Here is a 17,136-nt window from a genome sequence, read left to right as displayed (position 1 = left end):
GGAGATCAGAGGGGGTGGGATGAAGCTAAGAGCTGGAAAGGTGATTGGTGAAAGTGATACAGAGCTGGAGAAGGGAAAGGATCATGGGACGGGAGGCCTCGGGAGAAAGAAGGGTGGGGGGGAGCACCAGAAGGAGATGGAGAACAGGCAAACAACTAAATATGTCAGGGATGGGGTAAGAAGGGGAGGAGGGGCATTAACGGAAGTTAGAGAAGTTAATGTTTATGCCATCAGGTTGGAGGCTACCCAGCCGGTATATAAGGTGTTGTTTCTCCAACCTGAGTTTGGATTCATTTTGACAGTAGAGGAGGCCATGGATAGACATATCAGAATGGGAATGGGACGTGGAATTAAAATGTGTGGTCACTGGGAGATCCTGCTTTTTCTGGCAGACTGAGCGTAGGTGTTCAGCGAAACGGTTTCCCAGTCTGCGTTGGGTCTCAAGAACATATGAAAGGCCACACCGGGAGCACCGGACGCAGTATACCACACCAGCTGACTCACAGGTGAAGTGTCTCCTCACCTGGAAGGACTGTCTGGGGCCCTGAATGGTGGTGAGGGAGGAAGTGTAAGGGCAGGTGTAGCACTTGTTCTGCTGTTTGAATTTCCAGCATCTGCAGATTTCCTCGTTTTTGCTTGACAGTGCTTTGAACTAGACAGAGTGCCCTGATAATCTTCCAACTTGCCTTCTTGTGGCACTAGTATACTCTCTGCCAAACACACCAACATTTATCCAAGCAATGGACCAGTGCTGTATCCCCTTTCAACCCTCCTGCCTTTGAGGCACCTTTAAACAGCTTTTTGAAAGCACATATGATAAAGCAATTAATAAAATGAATTCTAGAGATTGACAATCAAGATGCCTCGCAATGGTAATTGCTGGGAGCCAGTTACTGGCATTTACATGAAAGTTGTTGACCGGTTTTGGGGCCAAAGGCATGTTGCAACAGTGTGGTATTGGAGGTGGAGGAGCAGGTCAATATTAGTGACATTGTCTAGCTTACTACTGAAGCTGGACTAGGTGACCTTGGTTTAATATATATTAGCTCCTACAGACTTGAAGGGACAACAAAATTAATGAGAAACTACAAAAGTTGAAACAATGCTTTTTTTCATGTAGATGTTGATGATACTGGGGAAAATATAAGTACCCTAGTTGAAAGAAATCTGAACACAGCAATTTTGATCAATGTTTTCATAGGGTTGAATTTGTTCCTGTTTCTTTTCCTCTTCATAACTGAAACAGATGTAGGGATAAAGAGTTAGATTTTGAAGTTTGTGATTGGCACAAAGCTGTGCAATGCTAAAGGCACTGGACAGGATGGTCAGAGACACGGGCAGCACTGAGGTGCGGAAGTTAATCCTCCTGTTCCAGAGACCAGTTTTGATTCTGATCCTGTATGGTTTGCAATTTCTCTGTGAATATAAAAGCTTCCCATGGTTTCTCTGGTTCCTTCTGTAGCAGTCCCAAGATGAGCTAGTTTGTAATTAAATTAGCTACTGTAAATTAAATTCAGTCTAGATGACTGACTCAGACTTTATTGTCACTGACATACAATATGTCATGAAATTTAATGTTTTGTGGCAGCAGTACAGTGCGTGTTGGCGCGTGGCCAAGTGGTTAAGGCGTTCGTATAGTGAGATGAAGGTCGCTAGTTCGAGCCTTGGCTGAGGCTGCGTGTGTGTCCTTGAGCAAAGCACTTAACAACACATTGCTCTGTGACGACACCGGTACCAAGCTGTATGGGTCCTAATGCCCTTCCCTTGGACGACATCGGTGGTGTGGAGAGGGGAGACTTGCAGCTTGGGCAACTGCTGGTCTTCCATATATTTAAAAAAAACCTTGCCCAGACTTGCGCCCTGGAAACTTTCCAAGGTGCAAATCCATGGTCTCACGAGACTAATGGGAGCCTACAATGCACAGTGCAAGACATTTAAAAAAAGATCTTAATAAATAAATAGTACAAAAGAAGAATAGTAAGAGAGTTAGATAGAGCTCTTATAGATAGGGTCAAGGGATATGGGGAGAGGGCAGGAACGGGGTACTGATTGTGTATGATCAGCCATGATCACAGTGAATGGCGGTGCTGGCTAGAAGGGCCGAATGGCCTACTCCTGCACCTATTGTCTATTGTCTAATGATATTCATGGACCCTGTAGAAAACTGATAGTGGAGAGGAGAAAGCTGTTCTTAAAATGTGTACTTCTTCGCTGATGATAATAAAACTTGTCACCATTTTTTTTTTTGAAAGTGTTGCTTCCTCAGAATTTTTCTTTTGTTCTTGATAGAGTGCTTGAAGCTGAACTGAAATATAATTTTACTTGTATCACATAGGAATTTGGAGAAAAATAAACTAGTGGTGCTGATGCTTTACAATAGTTCAACTAAGCTGAAAATGTTTTGTTGATGATTTTCTTCTGTACTCAGTGTCTGAGACTTCTTGCTTAAATGTTCAACAGCATTGAACATTAATCAACCAGCATTGATGGATTCCAGTTGCCCTGATGCCGGTCCTCCATTACCCCAATATTCTAGTAAATCTTTTCACCATGCTTGTCACTGACAGCACCAAGATTTGCAGGAAAGAAGTCTAAATGGGGATGCAGAAAAATAATCTTTATTGCATTAAACTGCTGATACTAAGTTAACAAATTTTGCGTCCCATGCTGGTGATAATAAACCTGATTCTGATTCTGAAATGTTGCATTTAATGGGTTTATATGCTTGAAGCATGTTGTTAACTAACTGCACGTAGCTTGGTGCTTGGTCGTTGACAAGAAAAGTTTCAGCAACATCCTTGAATGCCTTCCATGCAATTTTTCCAGTCCTACTCAAAGTTCTTCGAACTGACTGTTATTGATGACCTGTTTGATTTGAGGACCAACAAAAATGCCTTCCTTAATCTTGGCATCAGTTATTCCAAGAAACATCTATCTCAAGTGTCAAAATCATGCATGGAATTTTATAACCTTTCTAAAACCTGTCCTGCCATATAGCTTCTACCCTGCCAAATCCTGCCCAGGCACACCTGGACAAGATAGAAAACTTTTAAGCTTATATTGTGGGCAACATTGTAATTGACTTGAATGATGCATTAAAATAACAAATGTAGGCAATTTCAACAAAATAATGTGCGCTAAGAAATTTCATGATCAGCAGTCCAAAATCTATAAAATACATTTAAAAGTATTCAGGAAGCAAAATCTTTGTTGTCCAGTGTACTGAGAAGAGGGCATATCTTTGACAGTAAGGATACTTAATAATGGATGGCGCCATCTTGAGACATGTCCTTTTGAAGATGTCCTTGTACCCGTGATGGAGCTGGCTGAGTCTACAGTCCTCTGCAGCCTCTTGCAATCCTGTATATTGGAGCCTTCATACCAGGTGCTGATGCAACCAGTCAGAATACTCTCCATGGAACATCTGTTGAAATTTACTTTGGTGACAAACCAAATCTCCTCAAACTCCAGTGAAGCTTAGTTGCTGGCCTGCATTCTTTGTGATTGTATCAGTATGTTGAGCCAAGGATAGATCTTCTGAGATGTTGATGCCGGAGTTTCAAGCTGCTCACCCTTTCTGTTGTTAACCCCTCAATAAGAACTGGTGTGTGTTCTCCCAACTTCCCCTTCCTGATGTCCACAATCAATTCCTTGGGTCTTACTGACATTCAGTGCAAGGTTGTTGTTGCAACACCACTTAACTAAATGTTCTATCTCAGTCAAATACGCCTCCCCATCATCTCTGGAAAGGGGCTGTTGATAGGCATGTTGAGAGAATAGGTTATAGGTAAATAACTGAAAAGCAAGAAATGATGGAAATGTTCTGAGAGCTGGCCTAACGGTCTGAATGGGCTCCTCCTATGACATGAAACAAGAAAAGCAGGCTATTCAGGTTGCAAGCTGATTTAATGTATCTAAAAGCTTTAGGAGAAAGAACTTAGAGAGACGGTGACTAATATGTTCAACTTGATTTATAAAGCTACTATAGAATGGTCATGTCTTGTAGTTGGACTAGTGTTACAGCACAGAAGCTTGTAAATCTTTGAAGTAGTGTTAACAATTTGGAAATGAATATAGGAGCTTTTCAGTTATGGATGACTGCCTTGCAGAAATGTGACTCAGCCACAGAACTCTTATATAGAGGACTGCCTGTAGCACATTCTCATAAAATAATTGCTAAATACTAAACAAAAATAGTCATAGAATTCGAGTAATTTCACTCAGTGATCAACTGCGAAGAATGAAAATCTGGAAATAAACTGAAAAAGATGGAAATACTTAGAAGGGTAGTTTCTCTCTCCAAAGATGCTTCTTGACCTTCTGAGTGTTTGCAATATTTTCTGTTTTTCTTTTCAGTAATATAAGTGATTTTATATGTATATTGTGTGTGGATATCTATATATATATATTTTTAGAAAACTAATTTTTTATGGTTTAGCCCAAATGGTGCTCCGTAGAGGACTGATAAGTTTGTACTGAGATGAAAGTTGGGCATTAACTTTCCTGCTGGTGATGTTCAAATTAAAGTATGGAAAAATGAATGAGCATTTGAACTTCCTGACTCTCAGTGCAGTAGTATCCTGTGTGCAAACAATAAAGCAGTTTGTTTTGTGCTAGGTACATCTCCATCAGAAGAGACATGGACATGAGCAAAGGAAAATGACTTTACCAGAACAGATGGCTGACTTTGCCTGGAGGCAGTGCTGTGTACCCAGGCAGAAGATGAAATTATTTGCTGTGCTATGCATCGAAACTAGCCACTACGTGGCTTTTGTCAAATATGGCCCAGATGACTCGGCCTGGTTATTTTTTGACAGCATGGCAGACCGAGACGGTACAGTGAAGCTTTCATGATTTCCACCTCTTTTATCCCATTTAGTCTTACACTCTGTTTGCTTTTGCTATGCTCAAAACTGTATATATCATAAGCAACATAAACATGCAACATAAATGGGCAATATATCAGGAAGTGAGATGAGTTAAGGGCAATTTGCAAATTAATTTCCTATTAATACATCATCTGTTTGGTTGTGCTCTTTTAAATTTGGTTAGCAAATAGCTAGAGTGCAGAGGTGAGGGAATCACTAAAATTATTAACCATCCCAATATAAAGTTCCTTGTATCTGAGTGATTTGATAGTGCAGAAATGAATTGAAAAAATGCATTATATAACTGTAGGCAAGGGCCTGGCCTCACTAGTAATTGTCACAAAGTTCAGACAGACTGTATGCAGTTGAAATCTTGCACACTAAATGCTTAATCACAGCAGCTGAATCCAGGATGTTGTTGGTATAAAGTGTCCTGAATAGGTTTTTTAATGTATAAATCCCAAGATTTACAAAAACAACCTTAAGCATTACTTGAGTTACGGTTACGTGGTTCTTTCTTGCTACATATTTTGTCTTTTCCAATATCAATTGCTGTTAAGTTCTGACTCCATGAAGTTTCTGGGGTCCAGCATCTGGAATGTCATCAGATCAGGTTGAGCAGCTCCAGTGAAGAATTCTCTCAGAGCAAACAAGAAATTTATATATAGTTTAAAATTGACAGCTAATATAGTTTCAGAGTAAGGGTAGGAATGTACAAACACACTTAGGGTAGAAGTTGTTATATGCTAATCATTTCAAATATAAACTACTAATTTTAGCACAGAATTTTGAGCAGATTGTGGACATGATATCTCACAACTTTTTAAAGCATTAATTATTGTTTTAAATTCCATTAAAGGCTTAATAGCTAAGTTGTTAAGTCTTTTTTTGACGATTATGCTGGAGAAGTTTGTAAAATATTACATCCCATGGAGGAATGTAGATTCACTGATAGCAGCTTGTGTGTAGATTTTTATTTAGCTATGCATCTCTACTCAGAAAGTTTCTTTTCATTATTAAACAGTAGAACATTTTGATAATTTTACAGTTTACAACTACAAGGTCACATTCTATTATCTTTAATACATTTTAAAATGCTTATAACCATGTGTATTTGTTCGAATGGAAAACTTAAGAATACTGAAGTATAATCTTTTTTCTGCTATTCTGAAAGAGTGATGGAGAAAGTGTGTTTGTGTGTGGCACCTCCAGATCCTCAAGCTGCTTCAAGTCTGTTATGGGGAAAAACATGACATTCCGTCTGTACTTGGAGGTCCTAAGTGTGCCCTTAAATCACTTTAAATCCCCTTTAAAACACTCCTTAATCTTTTCCATAGTGCTGGTTGAAGGCTAGCTGTTCATTGGTCTTTGGGAACACGTCATGTCTTCTGAAAATTCCTTGTGATATTTTATGTTGTAAGCATACGCGTATAGTCGGGAGTCCAGGTTTAACAGATCATCCGAATGATAGTGCTTCCGGTGCAATATGAAAAGAGTACTTTACAGTGTCAGTCAATTTGGATTCAGACACTAGTCCTCTAATTGATTTGTAATTTCATTAATTTACCAACAAACATTAAAGGTATTATTAAGCAGGATTTTTTTTTTATTTCTAGCTTCACGTACTACACAGTGGTCTTTCAAACTTGTAGAATTGCGATAACCAGAAGTGCAAACAGTAGACCTACTTTTAAAAAAATAAATTTAAGCAATTCTTTTTTCAGAATTTCATTGATTCTGCATAGAACTGAGCTGCAAGGCAACCTTAAATGGTGCAACAACTTTAAATGGTCACATTTGGGGTTTAAGATGTCTTCTTTAATACAGCGCTACTGAACGCATGCGACAGCTCACTGGTAGTTCAAAAGGCAAGAAATTCAACTAAAGACATTATTAATAACAGCCTTTTCTGAAGTAAATTGTAATAAATTATCACTGTAAACAATGAAGAGGCAAACAGAGGCGGAGCACATTTCAGGGATGAACCATGTAGAATTGACGCAGGTGAAGTGAGCCACTCAGAGAGAAGTCAAGGTAGAGGATGTCTGACACCATACAACTGGCCCGGGTGTGGTTGGATCAATCTGGGCGCTGAGCCGATTTGGAGAAGTTAAGAGCAGTGTCAGTCTGGGCGGCGAAATCTGGGCCCACAGCGAGTCGCTGGGTGGCGGTTTCTAGGCCCGGAACCTTCCGCTGCAGCATTGCCTGGGTCCTAGTGCGGCATACACTCTGCTGTTTGTACAGTTTAAATGATACACTAGCAAGAGAGGGCATCAGGATCAGAGGCAAGAGCTGATTTTGCTTGCTCTCCTGCAGTGTTCACTCCTCTCTCCATGGAGCTGAGGCAATGAGCACTGTCTCTGGATGCTGTGCTCTGTGCCCATTAATATGGTGGACTGATACCAAGGTTTGGGCCTACTCCAGGCTGCTCCAGGGTTCAGATCAAGCGAGTCATTTTGGTTGGGATTGTTATTGCTCACTTTAATTGTTTGCATGATTTGTGTTTTATTCCCTTCTTTCTCTGTGCATCAGCTGTTGGTCTTTATTTATTTATTTTAAATTGGGTTCTTTCGAGTTTCTTGGGATCTTTCGAACCGCAAAGCTCAAGGTTGTATGATTTATACTGTACATTCTTTGATAATAAATGTTCTTTGAACTTAAGATTCATTACAAAAATAACTCATGCATGCAATTTCATACCTCAGTCGCTTCTTGTAAAAAAAAATATTACTTTACAAAATATGATTTATTGGCAAGGAAGTATCATGAGTATAAAGTGAAATTGGGGCATATTTTCATATTTGAGTACTAAACATTTTTAAAACATTAAACCTCATCTGTACAATAGTTGTTTACATAAAATGAATTTTACTAAACAGAAACTATAGCTACTAAGCTCTTGTTTGTATGTTTACTTTGATTTTCCTTCTTCTAGGTGGACAGAATGGCTACAACATCCCTCAGGTGATTCAGTGCCCTGAGATCGGAGAATACTTGAAAATGTCACCAGAAAAATTACATGGATTGGATCCTAAAAACATTCAAGGCTTTGCAAGAAGGCTACTATGTGATGCCTATATGTGCATGTACCAGAGTCCAACAATGAGTTTGTACAAATAGTCTGCAAACATCTTACGGTTTGGAGGCAACCAACTGTTTTATCTCACTTAAAGAATATCCGTATTGCATAAAATGAAGTGGGAGCATGGCAATAACTTCTCACTGTAGACTGTGTCTGCTGTTTCTTAAATGTCCACTGATTGAATATAAAAGTAGGATTCATTTTACAGTCAGTGTGTAAGTAATTTTATTTCAATTAATTTCGAAAATGTGTATAAGTACTAAACTGTTAATGAATCCCACACCTTTATTGCTCTGTAAGATCTACCACTGGAAACTCTTTCATCACCCACACATCATTTGGATTAGTGTTAACAAATTGTGTTATGTAAATGCTGAATTTGCCTGTTGTCTCCTTTGGCATGAATTGCTCAGTGTCAGTCTTGTATTTCAGCAATTTAAGTTTTTACTGCCAGTCCCAATATGCTGACACAATCTTTGAGGAGCTTGATTCTTTTCACTGGATCCTTCTAATTTATTTCTTGGTGTTTCCTGTTGTATTATGAATTTTTGTTTTGCAATGAACAGCATTATTGTAACTTTCTAGTAATGTCTAGAAAATTTGATAAAGCAGGAATTGTGCTTTGTTTTGCTTGAAAGTTGCTCATATTTTTGTAATTTGGAGCCTTGAGAGAAAAGAAGATGTGTGAAAATCAGGGCCCACATCAGCACTGACCCAAGTGTATATTTTTGGTATAATTTTATATTTTTGTCTGGATATTTGTACTTAAGGTTTAATCAGTCAGATCCATAAATTGGATAATACAGTAAATTTCTGTGATAAGGCTAATTTGGATTTTTAAAATATAATCATATTAATCTTTATTGTACAAAAAGCACTTTTGTTTTTATGTACAATTACCTTATGTCAGTATCAGCTGAAGGAGAAATTGATAGAACAAATGCTAAGGAAAAGTAAGATTGACTAGGCCTGAATAATCTCTTTTGCACCTAATTAAAGATTTACATTTGCATAAGGACTTGTCCACAGGATAATTGCTGATATGTGAATTTAGAAAAGCAAAGTAAATGAGGCATCATTATTTAAATATGTATATTAGAATCATCATTGTACTGTGATGCATTAACTTTGAAAGTCAATTTGTATTCAGTCATAACTGTAACTGGAAGTTATATGTATGGAATCATTATTCTAAAAGGCTTTCAGCTTGACTGAATTATGTTTAATTAGTATTTTTATCAGCATACTTTTGTATTGATATAGTACTTGAAAAGAAGTAACTGGAATTGACAAAGTACAATCTTGGATTAGTGTAATAATTTTTTTAAGATGGAATACAAGTACCAGCCCATAATTGGTGTTTAGTCATGTTTGGTTTATCTACCAAAGGTACTGCAGGAACATCAGGAAAGGAAAAAAAAAAGACATTGTTTCTTGTCCAAAGAGAATGGGCACTGGAAATTCCTTTGGGGATTCTGTGTTTTCCTAACCATGATTTTGCACTCTTTGATTGTTTTGCTGATCCAGATCTGCATATTGTGTGTTAAGCATTTTAGAACATGATGCGGGGATCCATGGAGAAGGGAGAACACCAAGTTTGAGCTATTGTGGCAAGAGCTATTGATCATGTTTAAGATTACAATCTTTTCAATGGACTTCTAAAAACATTTGATGGTGTGTTCATCATTGTTAAGGTCACCATTTATTGTCAAAACTCATTTTCTCTTGAGCCGAGTGGCTTCATAGGCCATTTGAAAGTCAACCAAATCGGTGGGTGTCTAGTCACACGTAGGTGAGACTAGTTCATTCAGGCCTACTCGCGTCTGAGTTCTAACTGCTTAACACAGCACATCCTTCTGGTGTACAGATTTTTTGTTGTTGAATCTCTGACACACCTGCATGCTCTTCTGTGGCAAGAGTGAAGCTTATTTCTGGAACTTCGAGTAGTTTCCTGTTAATGTCTCTGTCACTGTGTACTGCACGGTATACTGAAGAAGACTTGTTACTTTCATGTCATGTTCGGGCAAAGCTCTCAAAAGTAACTATACCTTTTCTCAATTCAGGACATGTAAAGATAAGCGATAGAGATTTTGATCAAACTGAATGCACAATCGGCACTCTGACAACTTGTGACAAATTAACAGGAGCTTTTTAAAAAAAACACTCACACTGCAGGAAATGCAAAGACATCATGTATCTAGGGTCCTTCCTTGAATCTGACACTTTTGCACCTGTCATTTGATATTCCAGCAGTCCCTGCCTGCACTATTAATTTATATCAACTCCTTTAAAGTTGATCCCAGTTTTAATAAAAGTCCCTTATTATTGCACTAATAACGTTATTTTTTGAAGTTCTTGAAAATTTGGTTGTGTGGTAATTTAATGTATTGTCCTTTTAAATTAGTTTACATGACGAGTGTGTCTCTGTGAAGCTCAGCATTAGTTCTACTTCCCTAGTTGCACCTTGTCAAGGCGACACTGACAATCAGCCCTTATGAAGAGCTAAATATAAGTGATAAAAATTCTCCCTCGATGTGCGCTAAAGCAGTTTCAGTTATATTTTCAAGGCTGAATAATGTCTAAAGGGAAACGTGCAAATGCCCATAGACTCGTAGACACAGCTAGATGACAATAGTCCCATGCAGTTGCTGCCTTGACCTTATGAGTGGTTGGAGGTCAATTTGCAGGAATGCAATCTGTAGATGATCGATATTGCCGACATTGTAAGTTGGGAATATTGAGCAATGGCAGTGGAGATGACAATCAGATGTCTAAAATACTCATAGTTGCTGAAGCTGCATTTATTTATTGCCTTGGTGGAAGAAAGGCTTTGAGGAAGTTCCTTGTTATAGGATATACAACTTCTCATCTGTCCTTGTACACAAATATTTAATAGGCTGGTACAGATGAGTTAGTCAATGTTGACTCTCATTTTAGTCCTTAGTGAGTGTTAGTGATGGATGTTTCCAGTGATGGTAAGGTTGTTGATTGCAAAGTGGATGCATTTAGTTCAATTGTTGATTGTGCTCATTGAATCCACTTTAGTTTAGTGTTGCTGGCCACTTTAAAAATCTAACCCTGAATATGTTGTAGGTTTTGCTACATGTACGCACTAACTATATAAAGCATCTTCAGAGTTGTGAATGAATTTGAACTTTGTTCAGACACCATTAACATTCCTGGCTTTAGGATAGAGCAAAGGTCTTTGATGGAGCAGGAGATTATGGGCTAGGACACTGCCCTGAGGAGGTGCTGAGGCCAAGATTGACCTGTTTGAGCTGGTGGACCTGATGTGAATTTATCCCATATAGGGTGCAAGGGTTACATCATGTGTTCTATGTCAAGAAATTGTAGAGAGGAGTCCATTTTGTGCTCCTATTTCCCATGCATCCTGCGAGGTACAAACCAATTCCAATACACTGAGATGATTAGACGATGAAAACAGCAGTTTGGTTACAGTACTGAGAATGCCACCACTACATCTATTGGAACACTCCTGCCAATGTATCCCTGAATCATAATGAAGGGGGTCTGTGAGTTGCTGGATCTGGGTGTTTCATGACCAGTTTGGGCATACCCTCAGGTTTTAGTTCAAATGAAATCCTCTACATGTCCAAATCTGGATTTAGGTTTCAGACTTGGTGTGCTTTGCAATAGCGGTCTGATGCAATTGAATGCTTACTGGAAATTTTTCAGTGGGGCTGAAGATGCACATAGACTGGCCTGTATAAAGACAACTGATTCCATGGGGATGGAGTGTATTAGCAACTCTAGTTTTAAGGCAGTTTGCTGATTTCATGGAAGACGCCACTGAGATGTTTTTCCAGATTTAATTAATTAATAGAATTTCAATTTTTCTGATGGTGTAGTAAGATTCAAGCTTACACAGTGGAACATTAATTCATTACCTGTACAGTAAGTATCTTATTCAGTGATGTTTGCCCTAGAGTGTCCTTTGCTAGTTATGTAAGATAGACTACTTCAGTCTGGATGTGTGCTCATAACACACAGCTGCTATTTCAAAGCCAGCTGTAAGCAGATGGACAGAAAACAGAGTGTTGTAAGGGGTAGTTTGCGGGGCAATTGAGACAAATTTAAGAGATCCTTGCATAGATTGATGCCCATTAGTGAGAATGGATGATGAACAGTTAAAATGATCAATTCCTTTAATAGGGTTCCTTCATGTAAGATGCAATTTTATATGCACAATAGAATACAAACTGCAAAAGTAATGAAAATGCTGTTTTCTTGGCAGTGGTGTAATTTATTTTTCCAATGGCATAGAACTGACAGTAAAATTCACACTTGGTATCAGTCATACTCAGCCGAAGATCTGCAAGAACCCTTGGAGGGGCTTCCTTGTATCACTTGGCCGTGACACCTTGTGACATGTAGTTGCAGTGTGGTGCCAATAAAATATGATCTCATGGGCACTGCATAAATTGATAGGGTTTCTGTGTACAGTGCATGAAACCTTTTCCAGTTAGTATTAAATGAGGTGTTGCTGACTTGGAATTGATTTTGTAACTTCCAAACTCAAATTGGTATTGTTGGCCTCAGACTCCACTGGTCTTGTAATTCTGTTTAACACACAAGCTTCAGGTTGCTGACAAAGCAGGACTGCAATACTATTGAAAAATGTCACATACCTTTTGTGAGATGAAATTGTATTTTGTTTCATCATTTCTTCTAACCATTTGGCTGTGTTTATACACATTCTAAAATTTACATTTGTGTTGTAAATTGTTTAATTTTGCATAAACTATGATAAAATTATGTTGATGCAGGTGGCATGCATTGTCAATTTGAGTGCACATGTAGGATATGTATCAAATGCACAAATAGAGAGCATGGTGTTATTTTTCAATATTGATCTATCAGTTATTCTCTTTTCTGAAGTCCACCCTTTGTTTTCAATTAGTGCACTGCCCAAACATGACTGCTGGCCTGGTTTAGGTTTATTTGAAGATTAGTATTTCAGCATACCTTTTTGTTTTTGAATCACCTGGAGTTTTCCACCGTTTCTATGCCTTAAGTTAATAAACATTAAATCTAGCTTGAGGTGGAGTCCTAAAAGATAGAAAAAGGCACTTTGGCCCTTGTGTCCTTGCTGACATATGCTGTAAACTAGTCCAATGAGCATTACCTGTACTGAACTTTCAGCACTGTGTACCATTAACAAATTGAGGTCTACTTGGAATTTTCTATCCCTTCCACCAAGAAGCCAGGTATTAGGGTAGCAAGATGACTTCTATTTAAACTGAGCTACTGAATTTGACTTGATTTGTTTTGAATTGTTTTGGACACATGAGTTTCAATAAGATAATTTTGTTGGGCAAACTGGCTATTGGTAAAGAGTGTGCAAAAGTCTGGAATGAGGGCAGATTTTATAGTGGCCAGTCGGAATTTTGATGCTTAGCATTTTGCAACCAAAGTTTAACAACCAAACTTTGTCTGTTTTGTACATTATTGTCAGATTGATTGTGGAATCCGTTTAGAGCAAATGAGGGTTTTATTTACTTAGATGCTTCTGTACTGTGCTCAGATTAAAAATTAAAATACTGAATTGCAGAGAAATGGAGTGTGTGTTTTCGGAAGTGTTCTTTTTTTCACTTGCATTGAATATGATGCATTTGATTTGCAGTCACCTACCTTGAATCTATAATTTTATTATTTCTTTTAAATTTGGAGATACAGCCAGGAATAGGCCCTTCAAGCCACTCCGCCCAGCAACCCCTGATTTAACCCTAGCCTAATCATGGGACAATTTACATTGACCAATTAGCCTACTAACTAATACACCTTTGGACTGTGGGAGGAAACCCACACATTCCACAGGGAGGATGTATAGACTCCTTACAGATGACGTGGAAATGAACGTCAATCTCCGACGCCCTGAGCTGTAATAATGTTGCGCGAATGTGCAAGTTCAATATATTTCAAATCAAAGGAGTGAAGTTTGCAATTTCTACAGCTGCTTCTAAAACATTGTTTGTCATTATAATGGAACTATAGAAGTAGGTCTTAGAGAGAATAGATGCCCTTAGGAAACGGCATCCTGAAGGAATGGATCTATCAGATTTTGTAATCATTTAATTGCAGTTGTTTGGCCTATAGCTCCATCTTCAGGGTTTTTAGCTGAATTGCACTGGTTTTATTTTGAGAATTGGATTTTGCCACAATTTAAAACATTTTATCAGAATCAGATATTTACTACTGATCAGTAAGTTAAAAACAAATTCTGGAAATGCATGTCAGAGTAGGTAGCATCTGTGAAAAGCAAAACATTGGTCATGTTTTAGGCCAAAAGCATTTAAGACCATAAAACCATAACATATAGGAACAAAAGTAGGCCATTCGGCCTATCGATCATGGGCTGATCCAATTCTTCCAGTCATTCCCACTCCCCTGCCTTCTCCCCATACCCTTTTATGCCCTGGCTAATCAAGAACCTATCTATCTCTGCCTTAAGTGCACCCAATGACCTAACCTCCACAGCTGCTCATGGCAACAAATTCCACAGATGTACCACCCACTGACTAATTTCTAAATGAACGTCCTTCAATCCTGAGGTTATGCCCTCTTGTCCTAGACTTCCCTGCCATTAGAAATAACTTTACCATCTCTAATCTATACAGACCTTTTAACACTTGGAATGTTTCTATGAGATCCCTCCCCCCACCCCCCCACCTCACTTTATCAGGATTGGGAGAGAGTAACAATTTAGTTAAAGTTGTGGAGAAGGTGTGGGAAAGGTGGATGAGACTGTGATAACTGTTTGGCTTCCCACAGATGCTACCTGGCTTAAGTTTCCAGCATTTTCTGTTTTTTTTAACTACCTGAAATATGACTTTTCATTTGGGCTCAATAAATTATTTGTTCATAAATATATAATTGTCAAATTGCATATGGCAAGATGTTACTTGTAATACATTGAAAAACTTCATGCTGGTGAAAATTTTCATCAAATGCAAATCTTAACCCTTCACTGTTTGATATTAGGTGTCTCCCTAATGACCATGTCAAGATACTTCAGTTTAATGTCGTTCCCTGTACACAGGTGTAAAGGAGAATGAAACAATTGTCACTCCGGATCTGTTGCATCACAAAAAAACCGCAAGATAAAGAACACAATAACGATAATGAAAAAAAAACACAATAAATATTAAGACAATTTGTCTAGCTAGACTACTGTATTAAGTGAGGCACAGGAGTGTCTGTACATAAAGTGACTGACAGGAAATGAAGTAGTGGTTTGGAGTGTGGAGGTGTTGATCAGCCTTACTACTTGGGGAAAGTAGTTGTTTATGTGTGGTGGTTCTGGTGTGGATGTCACATAACTTCCTCTCTGATGGGAATGGGATAAACAGTCCGTTAGCAGGGTGGGTGGGATAATTCATGATGTAGCTGGCCCTTTTCCGGTACCTTCATGTTTTTACGTCCTTGATGGTGGGTGGGCTAGTGCTGGAGATGAGTTGGGCAGTTCAGACTAATCAGAGTAGAGCCTTCCTGTATCCTACAGTGCAGTTTGTGTACCGAGCTCTGATGCAGCTTGTTAGGACGCTCTCCACTGCTCAACTGTAGAATGACATGATTATGGATGTGCATAGTCCAGCTTTCTTCAGCCTCCTCAAACATAGAGGCATTGGGTGAGCTTTCCTGATTGTGAAAATGTGATATGGGATCACAAGAGGTTGTGCAGGATGTAAGCTAGGAGTTTGAAACTGCTCACAGTTTACATTCTGTGCCACTGATGTTGGTGGTATGAGTGATACGAGTCCTCCTGAAGTCGATAATCCCCTCCTTTGACATTGAGGAAGACGCTAAGCTGATACCAGGCCTCCTTCCACTTCCTTTCTGTATATGTCTCATCGTTGTAGATGATGATTCAGACCACTGTCATGTCATAGGTGAATTTGACTGTGATTACTCGGACATTGTGCATACCTTCAAATCATGTGTAAATTACCTCTAAATTTGCCTTTGATTTTAATTGTACGATACATATTCCTGTAAACTAAGAGGAAGCTACTGACATGATGAAGGAAGCTCTGCACACCACCAGAGATGAAGGACCTTCATTGCTGCCTTAAACGCCAGCAGCATAATGGGCAGTAGGTAAGTATAAATTTCTGTACAAAGCCTCCTCACTATCCATAGAAGATACTGTGTAGACAAATAAATATTTTTGGTAAAATTAGAGATAAGCAAATACTTTTTAGCATCCTAACAGTTCCATATTTGGGTATGGTTAAGAGAAGGTCAGATGTGTTTCAGTTATGTCACTGACGTGGTGCTGGGCCATGTCACACTGACCACTCCTACATTTTGCACGTGAATCTTCTGCAGTACAGAAATCCAGTTGTCCTGGAGATCTTGCCCTGTTGTAGTTCCATGAGATACAGTGATGCATAAGAAACAACTAGGACTTGCATATCTGATCCCGAGGCACTGGACCACCAGGTGACCTTTCGATAGCTGTTACAAACCTTCAAACAGCTGTTAATGAACTAAAAGTATTACTGTATTTTAAGAATTAAACGTTAAGTGCTATAAATGAAAAATACATTGTAAAATATAACGCTTATCAAGCAAACTGTTTGACAATGTCCAGCTCTGTATCACTTTCGCCAATCACCTTTCCAGCTCTTAGCTTCATCCCAGATTTAAGTCTACTCTGGTCTTCTCCTATCATTTCGCATTTCCCCCTCCCCCCTCTACTTTCAAATCTCTTACTATCTTTCCTTTCGGTTAGTCCTGACGAAGGGTCTCGGCCCAAAACGTTGACATCGCTTCTCCCTATAGATGCTGCCTAGCCTGCTGTGTTCCACCAGCATTTTGTGTGTGTTGTGACAATGTTTACTGGTTGGTTTGTACTGGGGGCAAAGATGAACCCACTGTTCGGTACAGGAGAGAAGCCTGACGTCCCAACATGTTCTTGACTTGCACCGTGAAGTCCGTTGCTTCAAGAGCCTAATGGTTGAGGGGTAATAACTGTTCCAGAGCCTGGTAGTGTGAGTCCTGAGGCTCCTGTACCACCTTCCTGATGGCAGTGGTGAGATGAGGACATGGACTGGATGATGGAGGGAATGGGTTTATGAACGGTGGGTGCATCTTTCCTGTGACAATGCTTTATGTAGATGTGCTCAATGGTGGGGAGGGCTTTACCCCATGATTGACTGGGCC

General features: G+C 39.0%; 1 protein-coding gene across 1 annotated transcript in view; it reads left to right on the top strand.

The window, feature by feature from the left end:
• cylda (cylindromatosis (turban tumor syndrome), a) overlaps positions 1–13,531 on the top strand; it is a 72,506-nt gene extending 58,975 nt beyond the window's left edge. The window contains exons 16-17 of the mRNA XM_059992867.1: positions 4,618–4,834; positions 7,804–13,531. Of these exons, the coding sequence (XP_059848850.1) occupies positions 4,618–4,834; positions 7,804–7,988 (402 nt within the window). The 3' untranslated portion in view covers positions 7,989–13,531. The remainder of the gene's footprint in view (positions 1–4,617; positions 4,835–7,803) is intronic.
• The last annotated feature ends 3,605 nt before the right edge of the window (positions 13,532–17,136 follow it).

The sequence above is a fragment of the Hypanus sabinus genome, chromosome 17, assembly GCF_030144855.1.
Source record: "Hypanus sabinus isolate sHypSab1 chromosome 17, sHypSab1.hap1, whole genome shotgun sequence".
Lineage (NCBI taxonomy): Eukaryota > Metazoa > Chordata > Chondrichthyes > Myliobatiformes > Dasyatidae > Hypanus > Hypanus sabinus.
This window is presented reverse-complemented; position numbering and strand designations above follow the sequence as displayed.